General features: G+C 34.4%; 1 protein-coding gene across 1 annotated transcript in view; it reads left to right on the top strand.

The window, feature by feature from the left end:
- Positions 1-17,487, top strand: part of TRHDE (thyrotropin releasing hormone degrading enzyme) — a 392,378-nt gene that overhangs the window by 216,079 nt on the left and 158,812 nt on the right. Inside the window, exon 6 of the mRNA XM_032295835.1 lies at positions 14,732-14,869. Within this exon, the coding sequence (XP_032151726.1) occupies positions 14,732-14,869 (138 nt within the window). The remainder of the gene's footprint in view (positions 1-14,731; positions 14,870-17,487) is intronic.

Consider the following 17,487-nt stretch of genomic DNA (forward strand, 5'->3'; position numbering starts at 1 on the left):
ATTAGAATATATATGAAATTATATTGGATAAATGTTTTGAGGAAACAGGAAAAGGTAGCAACAAATCCTAAAGGTTGGCTGTCAGCAGGATAGCTGACAAGAAATTTTTGGTGCTCTTTTCCCCAACAAGAAAAGCCGCCAAGCAACAAATAAACAATTACATTTTGACCAAAATAACTAAAGGAAAGCTCCATAAAACAGCAGAGAAACAGCAGAGATCTTGTAGAACACAGAAACTCAGGATGGCTGCATAGGGAAAGGAAGGAAATTCATTGTCTCCATCACCCCATTCCTCCAGTTGAGATCAACTCAGAACTAGGAGGGATCTCTTCCTGCAGAGAAAAGGTAAGCAAGAGGACCCAGGTAGCCTCAATTGCCACCATGGATGCTGCAGTCTTTGCTACTGGAGATTCCTTCAGTCTCCATAGGCTCTGAGCCCAGCTGAAGAAGCTCTCTGGAGTCCACACACTGAGCTACTCCCAGAGAAGGAGTGTGGCTATTCCCTATCCCCATGGCTCAAACTGCTACTGTGCTGTGCCACTTTGAATTAGAGCCACTATTAGAGTGTGTCCTACTTCTGGGATGAGTAGCCATTGTAGCATTCCATTCTTGAGACTTCACTGCCATTGCAATATGCACCTGGTAGCATGTCATTCCTGAGCTCATCTGCTTCTATTCCTTATCACCTAGGGGCAAGCTACTGTGGAACTGCTCCAACCTCTGCATTCCAGTGGCTGCTGCACCCTCAATTTAGGGCTGAGCTGAAGTAGCATCCCCCCTCCCGGGGGACTTCAGGCCTTCTGCACACCAGAGCAGTCACTCCTCTGGCACCACAGCTAAGGCAGTGCCCTGCCCCTAGGGATATCAGGGGCCTCTGCCACACCAGAGGACTTGACCCCTCCTCATTCCACAGGTGAGGCAGCATCCTGTTTCTGGGGATCCAACTCTCAGGAATACCAGAGCAATTGCACCCCCAATGTCACAGCTAAGTCAGAGTCCTGCTGCATACCAAGGGATGCAGAGGTTCTGTTGACTCGGGTAGCCACATTTTATGGGGCTGAGAAGATGTAGCATCTTGTCTTCTAGAGAATCAGAGCTTTGGCTGAGCTGTACTATCATGACTTCGAGGCTGAGCGGGTTCCCTGCTTGAGATTCTAAGATGTCTCACCTCTACGGAGAGTGATTATTGCTGTACTGCTTTCCACTCTTCAGCTCCCAAGCTGTAGTGACATCTTGCTATTCCTGGGTCCTTGCTGCTGCTGCATCTCATGTCACAGAAGCCATACAACTTAGTTCCATCATCTCAGGGTCTACAATCACCACCGTGTGGTATCTCATACCCCACTGTGCTCTGTTGGTTCCAGGTCCTCCTGCATTGCAGCTGTACCCTGCTCAAGGAGGCTTTAGCCTCTGAAGAACCTATTATTTCCAAGAGATATGTCAAAACTGTGCCTCGACCCTTAGGATCAAAACTACAGCCACACCCCAGTTCCCTGGGCCTGGGTTGCTGGAATGTGCTTCAGAGAAACAGTTCTTAGCTTAGTGGGAGAACTGCATCCATTCATACCTTGGAAGGTGAAATGGCACCTCAAGTTGCAGGTGCTATAATAGTTTTACAGGACCCTGATCCCAGAAACCTGTCTTCACAGTTGCTCTGAGCACCTGTGCTTTAAATCCAAGTGTCACATGCCTGTGGGCCATGTCAGTCCTGACACCAACAGAGATCCCCTCAGATAAGACTCCTACTGTAGGGAAGATAAGAACAGAAGGATCCCTAAAGTCTTTACCCTAATAACCTATACAGCCACCATCACTTCCACTTCCACAAACTCTGGCAGCCATGACCAGTGAGGCACCTACAATTATTGCTAATGTAGATAACAACTGAAGAAGCTAGACAGAGACTACACCACTGCACCCAGATGGAACAAGAGCAACGCACCCTGCCCAAGTAGCACCCACAGGTCTACCTGCAGGTGAAAGTATTAGCCTTCAAAAGCCACTTTTGGCTTAGAAGAGGTGACTGCACCACTAAGTATGCAGACATAAATGGAGGGAAACAAGAAACATGAAAAAGCAAGGAAACTTGACTCCATCAAAGGGACATAATAATTCTCCAGTAAATAATAAATGGAAATTTACAAATTGCCAAAAAAGGAATTGAACATAATAATCTTAGGGAAATTCAACAACATATGAAAAGAATACAAATAGACAATGAAATCAGGAAAACAATTTATTATCTCAGTAAGGAGTTGAACAAGAGCTATAATTCATTAAAAAAGAACCAAATCAAATTTATGGAGCTGTAGAAATCAGTCAGTGAAATAAAAAATACACTGAACAGCTTTGGCAGCAGACTAGAATGAACAGAAGAAAGAATCTGGGAGATAGGTCTTTTGAAATGATTGTCAGAATTTTTTTTACAAAATTAAAAAGTGTATAGATAGTCAATGGGATTTATAGGACACCATTAAGTGAAGAAATATTTACATTGTGCAATTTTCAGAAAGAAAAGAGACAGAAAATAAAGAGAAGGTTTACTGAAGTAATTGCTGAACATTCATAAGTCTTGGATGTGATGTGGTCAAAAGTCCCCAGACAGTCCCCAAACAGAAACAACTCAGAGTTATTCTCCATGGCACATTTTGATCATACTATCAATAGTGAAAGACAAAGTGAAAATTTTAAACCAGCAAGAGAAAAGCATAGTCACACATCAGGAGATCTCCATTAGACTATCAGTATATTTCTCAGCAGATATCTTGCAGGCCAACAGAGAATGCGATGATATTTTCAAAGTACGGGGAAAAAAACAAAACAAAACAAAAACAAAAACAAAAAACCTTGTAGACAAGAATACTATACCCAGCAATTTTGTACTTCAGAAACTAAGGAGAAATAAAATATTTCTCAGACAAGCAAAAGCTAAAGGAATACATTGCCAGTATACTTATAAGAAATGCTTAAAGTAGTTCTTCATATGGAAATTAAAGAACGGTAATTGCTATCATGAATATGTATGAAAGTATAAAACTACTGGTAGAGGTAAATGTATAGTCAGATCCATACACTGTATTACAGTGTATTGGAGACTGTATTACAGAATATTGGAGAATACTCCAATACCGTGATGGTTTGAACAATCCAATATATCTTTTGTATGAAGGTTAAAAGTAAAAAAATAACTAAAGCTACAGTAAGTTGTTCAGGAACACACAATATAAAAAGATGTAAATTATGGCACCAAAAACCTAAATTGTGGACAGAGATGGTAAAAGTGCCGAGTTTTTGTATGCAACGGAAGTTAAGCTGTTATCAGCTTAAAACAGTTGATTACAACTATAAGATGTTTTACGTAAGCCTCTTGACAACCAGAAAACCAATAAACAACAGTAGCAATAATTAGGAAGGAATCAAAGCTCATAATCACAGAATATTATCAAATCACAAAAGCAGATAATAAGAAAGGAAGATAGGAGCAAAGGAGATAAAAAAACAAGAAAACAAAGGATAAAATGGCAATAGTAACCTATCAATAATAACCTTGACTGTAAATGGCTTAAATTATTAAATAAAAAGACATAGAGTGATTGGCTGTATAATAAAACAAGTTCCAACTGATGCAGCCTACAAGAGATTCACTTAAGCTTTAAGGAGACACACAGGATGAGAGTGAAAGATGTCATGTAAATTGTAACCAAAAGAAAGCAGGAGTGGCTATACTTATATCTAATAAAATAAACTTCAAATCACAATCAAAAGAGGAAAAGACAGTTATTATTTAATGAGAAAGGGGTTAAATCAAGAGAATATAAATGTTATAAATATGTATGCACCTAACACTGGAGCACCTAAATATGTAAAGCATGTATTAATGGACATGAAGTGATAAATAAATAGCAATACAGTAATAGTGGTGGACTTCAATATCTCACTTTCAGCAATGGATAGATCAGTCCAAAATAAAATCAATAAGGGAATATTGTACTTGAGTTGCATTTTTGACCAAATGAACCCAGTAAACATATATAGAACTTTTATCCATCAGCAGCTGAATGTACATTCTTCTCTAGAACACATGGAACATTGTTCAGAATAGACCATATGTAAGGCCACAAAACAAGTCTTAGAAAATTTAAGATGACTGAAATATGTAGCATCATTTCAGATCACAGTGATATGAAACTAGAAACAACAAAGAGAATTGTGAAAAATCCACAAATACGTAGAAATTAAACAACATGCTCCTGAACAACCAATGGGTCAAATAAGAAATTGAAGGAAATGAAAAAATATATACTGAGACAAATGACAATGAAACTACAACATGTGAAACTCTACGAGAGGCAGCGAAAGTTCTGCGAGAGCATTTTATAGCAATAAATGCCTACATTGAAAAAGAATCAAGCTCCGAAATAAATTATCTAACATTAAACTTCGAGGGACTAGGAAAAGAAGAAAATACTGAAGCTTAAATTAGCAGAAGGAAAGAAATAATAAAAATCAGAGCAAAAATGAATCAAATAGAAAACAGAAAAAATCAATAGAACTAAGAGTTTTTTTTTTTTTTTTGAAAAAAAAAAAAAAAAAAAAAAAAACAAAATTAACAAGCTTTTAGCCAGCCTAATTTAAAAAAAGAGAGAAGACTCAAATCAAAAAAAAATTTAAAAATAAAGTGAAGAAATATGAACAGATAGCTCAGAAATAAAAAGGGAGATACAAGTAAATGGAAATAAATCACATGCTCATGGATGTAAAGAATTAATATGTTAAAATGTCTATGTTACCTAAAGCAATGCACAGATTCAACATAATTCCTCTCAAAATCCCAAGGGCATTTTTCACAGAAATAGAAGAAAACAATTCTAAATTTATATGGAAACATAAAAAACCCTGAATAGCCTAGGCAATCTTGAGCAAAAAGGACAAAGCTGGAGACATCACACTTCCTGATTTAAAATATATTAGAAGGATATAGTGATCAGAAGAGGGTGGTGCTGGCATTAAATTAGGCACATAGAGCAGTGGAAAAGAATAGAGAGTCCAGAAATAAATCCAAATATATGTCCTCTGCTAACTTTTGACAATGCCACCAAGAAGACACAATGAGAAAAACACTGTGTCTTTAAAACATAGCGCTGAGAAAGCTAGATTTCCATATGTCAAAGAACAAAATGAGGCTCTTGTCTTACACCATCCATAGAAATCAACTCAAAATACATAAGATCTAAATGTAAGGCCTGGAATTATAACACTTTTAGATGAAAACATAGGGGGAAAACTCTTGGACATTGGTATTAGCAATGATATCTTGGTGTGATACACCAAAACCTCAGGCTGCAAAAGAAAACATAAATAAATGGGACTACATCAAACTAAAAATCTTCTGTACAGCAAAGGAAGCAATGAAATAAAATGGCAGTCTGTGGAATGGGAAAATGTTTGCAAACCATATATCTGATAAGGTATTCATGTCCAAAAGATATAAAGAACATATACTACTTAATAGTGGAAAAAGAAATAATTGGAAAATGAGCAAAAGACCAGAATAGACATGTCTCCAAAAGAGACATAAAAATCGCCAGCAGATAAATGAACAAATGCTCAACATCATTAACCATCAAAGAAATTCAGATCAAAATCATTATGAGATACCGCTTTATACCTGCTAAGATGACTATTATCAAAATGTTAAAAGATAACCAATGTTGGAAAAGTTGCGGGAAAAAGGAAAGTCTTGTATACCTGGTAGGAATACACAGCTATTATGGGAAATAGTATGGAGGTTTCTTCAGTGATTACAATAGAACTACTGCATGACCCAGCAATCCCTCTTCTGCATATATACACAAAGGAAATGAAATCACCATCTTGTAAAGATGTATGTACTCTAATGTTCACGGAAGCATTATTCACAATAACCAGGATATGGAAACAACATGTTTGTCAGTGAGGAAATTTTGTGTATATGCACACACACACACACACACACACACACACACATTTTGTTCAAAAGAATAAAATAGTGCCATTTGCCATATCATGGGTGAGCCTGGAACAAATTATGCTATGTGAATAAACCAGACACAGAAAGAACAATATTGCATGATTTAACTTATATGTGGAATCTTTTTTGTTTTTAAAAAAACTCAAATATATAGAGACAGAGAAGAAAGCAGTTGGTATAAGTGGAGAGGTGGTCCAAAAATGGGAAGATGTAGTTCAGAGGATACAAATTAAAAGTTATGTAGGATGAACAAGTCTAGAGATCTAATATACAACATGAGGTCTATAAATAATAAAATAATACTGTGTCTGTGATTCATGCTAAATGAGTAGATTTTAGCTGCTCTTGCCCCAAACCCCCCCCCAAAAAATAGGTAACTAAGATGATGGATATGTTAATTTGCTTCACTATAGTAACTGTTTTACTGTCCATGTATATCCCATGATATGCTGTACACCTTAAATTTACACAATAATGTTTATTAAAAAGAATATTTTATGATCACAATTCATAGTTTAAGCAACAAAAAAATCATCAAAAATAAATGAAAGCTACATGAGATGCATATTTTTAAAGGGTTATATGAAAGCACATGGCATATGGAGATTATTTGCAGCGATTTTTTGGGCTGCTAGAATCAGAATGAACTATGTAATTAGACAGCCTGTTCATTATTACTGTGATTGACATTATTTGAAGCACATTCACAATTGTTGCATAAGACCCAGGATTATCATAATTAATGAAAACGTGAGTGACTGATAAGTTCTGTTATATCAATATTGCTATATTTTTAAGGTTCTTGAGGAAGTCTGCAGAAGAATAAGAATTTGATTGTATATAATTAAGTTCATGTTGTGTTCTATCTTAGCATTTTCCATTAGCTGCATCAAATCTTGGATAAAATGAGACATGACGCACTCAGCTTGGATGTTAAAAAACAAAACATGAGGCAGCTGAAGGGTTTAGTCACGGAGCAGACCCACAATTTAACCCACTTTCTCTGTGTTCATCATGTTTGAGAGTATAGCAACTCATAAAAACTCTGCAGAGGATTATCTGGGATGATGAGAGGCACAAAAATCATCTGATACATTCTTATACAAATATAATTGCTTTTTTAGTTTGTACACTGATTAAGGCATCATAGAGATTTTGTGGCTTGGCATTGAATGAAACATAGTTGATGGTTGAAAGAAATAACATATGAAACACATTATTTCAGTTACTTGTAATGCTTGTGTGAAATCACAGAATAATGTTATATCAACAAGAGATATGGCTGGAGTCTTGTGATCATGTACCACTTTCCATAAAAGGTTTTGCAAACAAATAAAGAGGTAAACTTTTCAGTAGAGTGCTTATTTCATTATAGGCATTAGTGGCGATTGTTTTTAAAATTATTTTTCAAAAATACCTTCTGTATATAAATGTGTTTACACAAGATTGGCTTTAGTATAAATGAACTGTTTTAACAAACTGCAAGTGAAAATAATTATTAACATTATGGAGAAGTATATTTTACACATGAGATTTTGAAAAGTTAATTTTTAAAGTGCATGGCTATATGGAAGCAACATTTATTTTCACTAGCTTTTACTTTCTCTATCAGTATGATTTAGCTGTGCATAAATTATTTACTAGTTAACTAAATGATGATATTATTTTTCACTAGTAAACCTAGCTAACTTTCAACTGGTAAAAGTTAAAATACTTTTGGACATTATAGAACTCTATAAAAAAGTTGGATAACAATATAAAATTTATAAAGTAAATTTCTTTCAATGTTACAGGAAACTTGAAGACTGCATAATTTCTAATTTTCACAAATATGGCATTGTGATATATGGTTACAAAAGATGATAATTGCAAAGTTACAGGGATACTATTTCACACAGAGTAAATCTGATGGATATTTTCCCCTGATATATTTACTTTTTTTCAACTCTTGGTCACGTTTCTCTGCTTTAACCTTTGTCATGATTTGAATAGGTAATGAAAAACAAGAACGAAAAACACCAACTGTGCAATGCTAATTATACGTCTGTCCTTCATTCTAGCCTTGTATAAGTAAGAAGTTCAGTTTAGTAATAATTCATGTGGCATTTTGTTTAACCTAGGGACTCTTTAATGTCTTTATCATGTTGTAATATAGGTTTCCGGAGAAGTAAAACATAAATGATATATCCTATTTATTCTCTTTATGATAGATCAAGTAAATTTGAATCAACATGGTCTTAGACACGGAAAGCATTTTTACTCATAACATCCTCTCTACTCTCTAATCCCACAGTATTTTATATTATTAATAATACTGTACCCATTACATGGCATTAATGGGCTGTACATGTATCTATCTTTCATACCATAATGGAGTTGCTTGAAGGTAAAATTGTGTCTCAATCATGTCTCCTTCGCTTCTAACACAGGACCTCCTATAGATGAGGGAGTCAGTAAACATATGTGGAATTAGATTGCATTGTTCAAACATTATAATTTTAGTCAGACATTTTATTGGTTTGATTCCAAGAATTAAAAAAGTTCCTTTATCTGTATCTAAGAAATTATATCCAGATATTGTAAACAGTAAAAATCTAGATAGGATATTACATAAATGAATTAAAATAATGAAAATGAAATAACTGTATTTGGATATCTATATTTGCATCTACATACATTATATGTCTGCCTACATTTATGTTTATATCTATACTTAATGTATGCATTTCAGATTTCAAAGTAAATACATTAGTTGTTCACCATTAGATATAAAATTGAGCTAAGTTTTAGAGAAAAAATTGGTGCAATGTGTTTTAATCACAAGATAAATCACCTATTGTGTGTTATTTATGTACAATCATGCAATATTATCCTGTTTCTCTGTTTCCAGTTGCTCATCACTCTAGTCCACTTTCCCACTGTTCAGAGATATTCAGAGATAATTCAGTTATATCTCTAAATGTGGCCCTGATGATGTAACTTTCTAACCCTAGCTTTCTGACTAGACATGGAGAAATCGTGATGATTTCCTTATTATCTATCTTCCTTTTCTCATCGCTAGTAATTTACTGTGTTATACTCTCTGACTTTGGCCACACAAAACTCTGTAGTCCACCAAACAAACCATGGTATCTCAGGTCTCCTTTTCCCACATATTCTTTTCTGTCCAGAATGCCCCTTTCTGCCATTCCTCCTAGAAAACTCAAATCAGCCTTAAATGTTCAATTCAAACTCTTCTCTGACTCAGGCAGGATACATAACAGCCTTTTCAGTGTAGTCACACTACATTCTGAACCTACTTCTATTTTTACATATAGCAGGTTGTGTTTTAACATTTGTTTTCATCTTTATCTGTCCTACTTCTATAGTCTTTGCATGTAGGATTTACGTCTTTTTATCTTTCTGTCCCCGGAACCAGGCATACCATCTGGGATATAGCAGGTGCTTAATAAATATTTGTAGAACTAATTATCTTATTTAATATTCACAACCACATGTGTTTACAACTGAGGATGCTGAGGTCTAAAAAGTTTGAGTAACTTGATCAAGGTCATACAGCTAGTGAATGGCAGATATCCAGTCTGGGGGCTGCAATGTGTCTGCCTTTTATCCTAGGAATACCAGAAAAGTCATTTATGTTCAGATCTGTCCTCTAGAAAATTGAGTATTTGTAGCTGCTCTGATGTAACCAATGTCTGCTTTGACAAATTTTCTTCTGCTTTCTCCATGCCTATGAATACCTCACAACAAATTGAATTGGTTCAGCCTTGGCTCTTATCTTCCTTGCCTCTGGTTCGATGTGCCTGACTTTCTTTGATCTTGATTGAGATTATTCTGTAATCGGTTGGTCTACTTTTGTTTGTTTGCTTGTTTGTTTTTCTTGGTGACAAAGTCAAAATATCTGCCTTGTATTGGTCTTCCTTAAAATTAGTCAGCCTTTTTATGGGAACATGCCAATATCCTTACACTTATTTCCCATTTTCCCATCCGTCACCAGTGATTGTGGCTACACCAGGCATATTCTCTTTTAAACCCTCAGACTTTGACATGTTTAGGCAGAAGCCATTACAAGACATTAAGAAATATAATTTCTCAGGGTTATGTAATGCTGTGATAAGAACTATTAATAATTCCCTTCACAGATGCTACTGAATGTCAGTATATGAAATGCAAATATTGTAATAAATAACTTTTGAGAGAGTGAATTCTTTGTGATACTTCACTTATATTTCTGTATAGACTACTATTTATTGTCAAAAGATTTTTAGCACTTGCATCTTATCTTAGACTCAGGCTTTTACTTTCAATTGCCTGTAGCACATATACTTTTAGATATTTACCTTAATTTTCCTTGGAAAATGTCTAAAACTGATTTTTTTAGCATACCCTCCAAACCAAACTTTTTTTCACTTCTCCAGTTCTGTCAATAGTTCCTCCCACATTTTTGTTTAAGTTTCACCAAGTCTAAGAACCATGTAGTTATCTCTGAGTATTTCCTCTCCTTCATCTACTAAGGGAACGAAGGCATCAAAGTATCACAATGATTGGATTTTTTTCACTGCAAATATCTCAGATCCAACAGTCCTTCAGCAACAGCTTGTTCTAATACATCATCGCTACATCCCACTTCCTGTCTCCTTTTTATATGCATCAAATAATCCTGTGTACTGCAGATAAGTTAATTTTCCTAAGCCACTACCTTTATTGTGTTGTTATGCCTGCTGCTGCCTATTAAGACCAAACTTCAACCTGCTAATTGAGAATGCAGTGTCTTTTTTTTCGTTTCCTCTGCCATATTTGTCCTTTTTTTAGTTGTTTCCCCATTTATCTGAGTAAATGCTCATTCTTCAACAACCCACTTTAATGTCACCTCCCCTATAAAGCCTTTTTGAACTAATTAATCATTTCATCCTCTGTGTTTTATAGCATCCATCATATTATATTACAGTTTGCTGTTTATCTGTATTTTTGTGTTCTACTCGAGTTATTTAAGATTAAGGACTGGGTTTTGCTTATATATTCATTCTTCAGATGCTGCACAGTATCTGTCATAGAGTGGTAATTTAATATATATTTGCTAAATGAATGAATTAATACATAAAATAATGGCAGCATTATTTTATATAATGTTCATTCTCAACTCTGCATTTACTCACATTTTCTTTACTTTCTTAAATGCCTTTGTACTCTTCGCCAAATATTCAAATGCAATAGATTTTTGAAAATAGTTGAACACAAAATGATATATTTGATATTATTTAACTATTTAAATGTGGGCACATATTCAACCACTCTAGTATCTATATTAAAGTGGTGGAATTTATGGTTACTTCTGACACTGAACTTCTTTTAAACAGATTTTAAAGTTCTCTATTTTGTCTTACTGTGCTGCTTTTTCAAAGTGTTAGATAACTTAACATGGTGACCTTAAAATATGATGTAAAATGATAACTACCTATTGAATATTCACCACAAATATATTATTTCCACACACATGTGTACGCACCCCCACCACACACACACCCACACACCAAACTTTGAATTTCCTCCAAGAGACAGATCAAATTCTACTTCTTCCGGTAAACATTCTACAAATCATTCTGTTTTATAGTATTTGTATTAGTCTGTTCTCATGCCACTAATAGACACATATGTGAGACTGGTTAATTTATGAAGGACAGAGGTTTAATTGACTTACAGTTCCACGTGGCTGGAGAGGCCTCACAATCATGGCAGAAGGTGAATGAGAGCTTGGCAGGGGAATTTCCGTTTATAAAATCATCAGATCTCATGAGACTGACTAACTATCAGGAGAACAGTATGGGGGAAATAGCCCCCATGATTCAGTTATCTCCACCTGGCGCTGCCTTGACACATGGGGATTATGGTAATTCCAGGTGAGATCTGAGTGGGACACAGAGCCTAACCATATCAGTATTGCTTTTCTCAAAACCACTTTAGCATATTCAGCCTGTAAGATAAAACGATTATTTCATTCACTATGACCAACTATTTTGTTTTATCTCTTATCTCACATTACACATTAAAGTTAGGATTTCTTTAACTTCATTTTGAAGCTTTCATAGTTTCTGGTAAACAGTAGGCAATTAACCAATACTTAATCCTGGGGATGTTGTTGATTTTGATGATGACGAGAACCCCTGCCAGGGCTGACAAGCAAAGATCATTTCTTATTTTATAGTGACACAGGTCTTTATACAAAATTAGCACCTTCTCTGCTGGAAACTCTGCAAGTCTGTTAAATTGAGTTTGCCTCTGGCTAGAATTTTCTTTTTTTCTCCTCAATTTAAGGAGGAGGAGAAAAGAAAATTCTGGGCTTTGTGAGTGTTATCCTGCCAGGCTTTTTGTTTCCCCTCTTTCTTAACCCATTTATGTACATAAGCCTTTTGTTTTTTTCAATTACATATTATAATTCTCTCCAACGAGGTAGACAGATGAATCTTTTGCTAATGATTTAACACTACAAAACTTAAACATTGCTTATTGAAATTCTACTGACTAGGCAAGGTTTGTTTTTATTTTTCTCCAGAAGCATGAGGCAATATATAATATATAATTCATATTTCTTTTAACAGGGAAATTTCCTCTTTGGAATTTACTTTAAATTTTATTTTAAAAATTACATCGCCATTTACTTTATACCATTAAAAAATTACATCTCTAGCAAACCAAGGTATGTTTAGTAAATTTTAATATTGATCAATATTTATTGTTATTAAATATTAAGATGAAGATTTAAATAAAACATTATTTTAAGTTCACTTTACCTGGTTGTTTTAGATCAGGTGCTTAAGTGATTTGTAATAGAGGAGGTAATTGCTGTTTAAATGGCTAAATATTATTTTATCTTCAGAATGGAATCACATCTTCAACTGGTATTTCTTATAAACAAAAGTGTTCATTGGTCAAGTTGAAGAGTAATTATAATTTCATAATATCTCCCATTAGTTCTAATATCAGGTAGTTTTCATCTACGTTTTTAAATTGAATGAATAACAAAATTGTGTATCTGCTTAAAAGTAACATTAAATTGTTTCTTTTGAAACTGATACTTAATTTTTTCTTATTCTGTAAGTCTAGGCTATTTTTCTGAGATCTTATTGCTTTTTAGTGGACTTAAATGAACAATGTGAATACTACTCTTATTAATCTTAAAATTTTAAAACATAAGGTTTAATTCTACTCACTAGAAAATTGGTTTGAGAAGAAATACAGTATTATGTAGTATTTGTCACTTAATTCACTTAATTCAGCCTAAGTTTGAACTTTTCATCTGTGGCCTCTTAGGGTCGGGAACAGCCCTCTGGGAATCAAAGTGTGATTTGATTCAGTGGTTGCATATAGTCCTCTTGGATAGAGCAAAGACCATTGCTACGAAACTCTTAGAGCAAGAGAGGGCTGAAGAAGTTAAATATATGGACCATAGATTATAAAACATAACCTATTAGAAAACAAACCTCACAGTATATAGTTGGATGCCTAAATAATCAATTAAACATACTAAATTATTGAGCAAATGAGGATAAAAAAAATCCTTCTTTAAAGCCAGATTTAAATTACCACAAACACATATATGTCCAGTTAACAATTCTTTTCTTGGCATATTTTTTCTCCATTTCCATTTCCTTATACCCAGGATTGGTGTACTCTCAGTTTGAAATTACGACTCACTCAGAAATAACATGCTGTTTATCTGCTGGGCTCAAATCTGGGAGACTCCAGGAATGAGTTCAGAATTAGCTAGAGCAATTTAAGCATTGGAGTCTTAATCTCTGTGATGATACTCCTCAGGTCATAACTATCTAGGGGCTATTTAGCCCTTGTTATATTTTGCAGTTTCTTTTTTCTTCCTCTGCTCCTTCAATGAAGGCAGGAGGCCAGGAGGACTACTAGCTACCAGCATTTCTATTAATGAAACCCTAGCTGTTTCTTTAAAGCAAATTTTCAAGAAAAAAAAAAAAAGAGAGAAGTATTTTTCTTTATAGTGTGTTTTTTAACATAGCAAATCAGCTTTTACCAGAGCAAATACTAATGTCTCAACAGGCAGAGAATTGAAGTCTCATGATTTTTCTGTTTTCACTTCATGGTAATAGATTATTAATACCTATTGATCTCCACTTTATCTCCACTATTTTGGTCTCTTGAAATTTTTCGGAAAATAAATGTGCATGTGTGAGTGTGTGTGTATGTGTGTTTTATGTGAAAGTGTGAAAAGGGCAGGAAAGAGGGAAGGACCCAGAATAAAAGAAAGAGCTGTTCAAATGGTACTAGAAATCCATGGTATGAATAACAGATGGTTAATATTTCTTATACTGAACTTTTCTAAAAGATTTGGGACTGGAGTTACAGTGTTTACCCTGTAACATGCACAAATAAGCCTGCATCTTATCATTGTTACTATGTGATTGTCTATTGTCCAAATTTGCTTTAGCCACTGTTAAAACACAGAGTCCACTCTTTTTATGTATTTAGGAACCAACGTAGTCCGTTGATTTTATTTCATGTTGTGTTCAAGTCAACCACCTCGGTTTTAGAGTAAATTAAGGTGCATTTTTTACTGGGTTCTCTTTATAGTTGAGTCATGCCATGGAAGTCTGATGAACATCAGCAATTAAGTGACACACGTTATGTTCATGTCATGATACACATTCTGTCTAACCACGAATCACCTACGATATTGCCCTGTCTACTGTATTGCAGGAAAAACAGAGGTTTCTGACCGATGTTCTGCATGAAGTGATGCTGCTGGACGGTTTGGCCAGTTCCCATCCAGTATCACAGGAAGTGCTACAGGCAACAGATATTGACAGGGTGTTTGACTGGATTGCATATAAAAAGGTGGGAATAAAGAACAAAGTGCCAATTAGATATTTCACTACTATGATAGCTAAACTAATTCATGTTAGATGTATATATATTTTTTTCTTCTGGGCAGATAGACATAGACTGTAAGTTACAAAATATAGAGTCACTAGGTTCATGTCATTTAATGAGCTATGGCTTTGCTTTGAAAGTTGGTAAAGTGGAGATTAATGTTTGCCAAATAATGCATAGAAATATTGTAAATATTAATGAATAAATATTTGGAGACTTGGTATGAAATTGCTCTACAAATGGTGTTATATAAATGTCAGTTATTATTATTATTAATAAGAGAGCTGACCCATATAGGGACAAATTATTTTTCACCAATGTCCTTAAACACTAATTTATTTTGATGAGCCAATGCAAATGGATATAGGTAATGACATCATACATGCATTTTATAAACATTATTTAAAACAGATTTGTAATTTAAACATGTTTTCTGAATAAGCATAACAAATGAAATTTTAGAAAGACTAGACTGAATGGAAACAAATAATTTTGAGCCAATGACTAGATATAAAAATAAGGTAAAATGTGAATTTTTCCCAGTTACTTGGATTAGGATTTTTCTTTATATTCATATCTCTTAGTTGTTCTAATTTTAACATAATGATGTGCCTCTCAGTGTTTTACACTCAGTAGCCACGTAATAGAATTAAAATAGGGTCAAAGTCTGCTGTCATCCTTAGTGTAAGTTAAACTGCATATGTTGGAATTTCTGTGTACTTTTTTTTTTTCTTATGAGACAGAGTCTTGCTCTGTTGCCAGGCTTGAGTGCAGTGGCGCGATCTCGGCTCTCTGCAACCTCCGTCTCCCAGGTTCAAGTGATTCTCCCGCCTCAGCCTCCAGAGTAGCTGGGACTACAGGTGCACACCACCACATCCAGCTAATTTTTGTATTTTTAGTAGAGATGGGGTTTCACCATGTTGGCAGGATAGTCTTGATTTCTTGACTTCGTGATCCGCCCTCCTCAGCCTCACAAAGCGCTGGGATTACAGGGTGTGAGCCACCAAGCCCGGCCTCTATGTACTTTTTTATTGATTTAATAATGTTTTAAGTGTTTTAAAAACATGACTAATGTTATTTTTATACAAAAGATGTTTGTATTTAATAACTGAAGATGAAACTGATTCATTAGTAGTCCTTGGTGTGGTAATTTAGATATTTGGTTTTGCACTCAGGTTATGACTATCTCAATGATTAGTAATTAGTAATTAGTACTGCATATTATGCTATAATATGTAAAGATCCAGATTGTATTAAGAGAAAATCTCTTTTCAAGTCACTGGTTAATTGCATTGGCTCAAAAATGGTGTTGTTCTGATGTTTTATAAAAATAAGTGGAAGTACAGAACCACGAAATACATATTTCTTGGCTCCTTTGTCAAAAATGAGTTAAGTCTTTTAATTTCAGATGTTCTAATGGTACCTCATTATGGTTTAAATAGTATTTCTCTAATGACTAATTATATAAACTTTTTTTCATGTGCTTATTTCTCCTCATATTTCTTTCTTGGTGAAGGGTCAGTTTAAATTCTTTGCCATTTTTAGAATTTGTATTGTTTGTTTTATTGTTGAGTTTTGAAGTTTCTTCTCTGTATTCTAAATACAGGTTCTTTATTGGATATATGACTTGCAAGTATTTTTTTCCAAGTTGCAGTCTATGTTTGGCTTCACAGCAATGTCTTTCTAAAAGCCAAAGGTTTTAATTTTAATAAAATCTACTATATTTTTTTTTAGCTAGTAGAGCTATTGTTAATATAGCTAAGAAATACTTTGATAGCTTAAGGTTATGTTTTTTCTTTTGTTAATTCTAGAAATATTTTAGTTTTATGTTTAGATTTGTGATCAATTTTGAGTTAACTTTTGTACTGATGTGAGGTCTGGATCAATTTTTTTTCTTTTCTCTTTTTCTCCTTTCCTTTATTCCTTCTTTTCTTTCGTCCTCTTTTCCCTTCCTTCCTCTGTTCCTTCCTTCTTCCTTCTTCTGTTCCTTCTTTCTTTTCTCTTTTCTTTTCTTTCTCCTTCCCTCTTTCCTTCCTTCCTTCCTTCCTTCCTTCCTTCCTTCCTTCCTTCCTTCCTTCCTTTTTTCTTTTCTTCATAATTGTTCAAAAGCCATTTCTTGAAAAGTCTATATTTTTCTCTACTACATTGTCTTTGCATATTTACTGAAGATCAGTAAACTATATATGTGTGGGTCTATTTCTGGCTATTTTATTCTGTTCTATTGATATATTTGTCTCTCTTGGCTCTAGTACTACACAGTCTTGATCACTGTAGCTTTACAGTAAATTCTGAAGTAAGGTCCTGTTAGTCCTCTTTGTTTTTGCTTTTGTTTTTTTAAGTTTCTTTTGTCTTTTGCGTATGAGTTTAAGAATGACTTTGTAAACTTCTACAAGAATTATACTGGAATTGCAGGAAATGTGCATTGTGTTTATAAAACAATTTGGGAGAGTTGACATCTTAGCAATATTGACTGATGCATGAATACACTATGCCTCTCCCTTCCTTTAGGTACTCTTTCTTTCTATCAGCGATCTAGTTTTTAGTGAATACATTTTTCATATTACATTTTTCAGATTTATCTC

The sequence above is a fragment of the Sapajus apella genome, unplaced genomic scaffold (genome assembly GCF_009761245.1).
Source record: "Sapajus apella isolate SASKATOON/1434 unplaced genomic scaffold, GSC_monkey_1.0 scaffold2, whole genome shotgun sequence".
Classification (NCBI taxonomy): domain Eukaryota; kingdom Metazoa; phylum Chordata; class Mammalia; order Primates; family Cebidae; genus Sapajus; species Sapajus apella.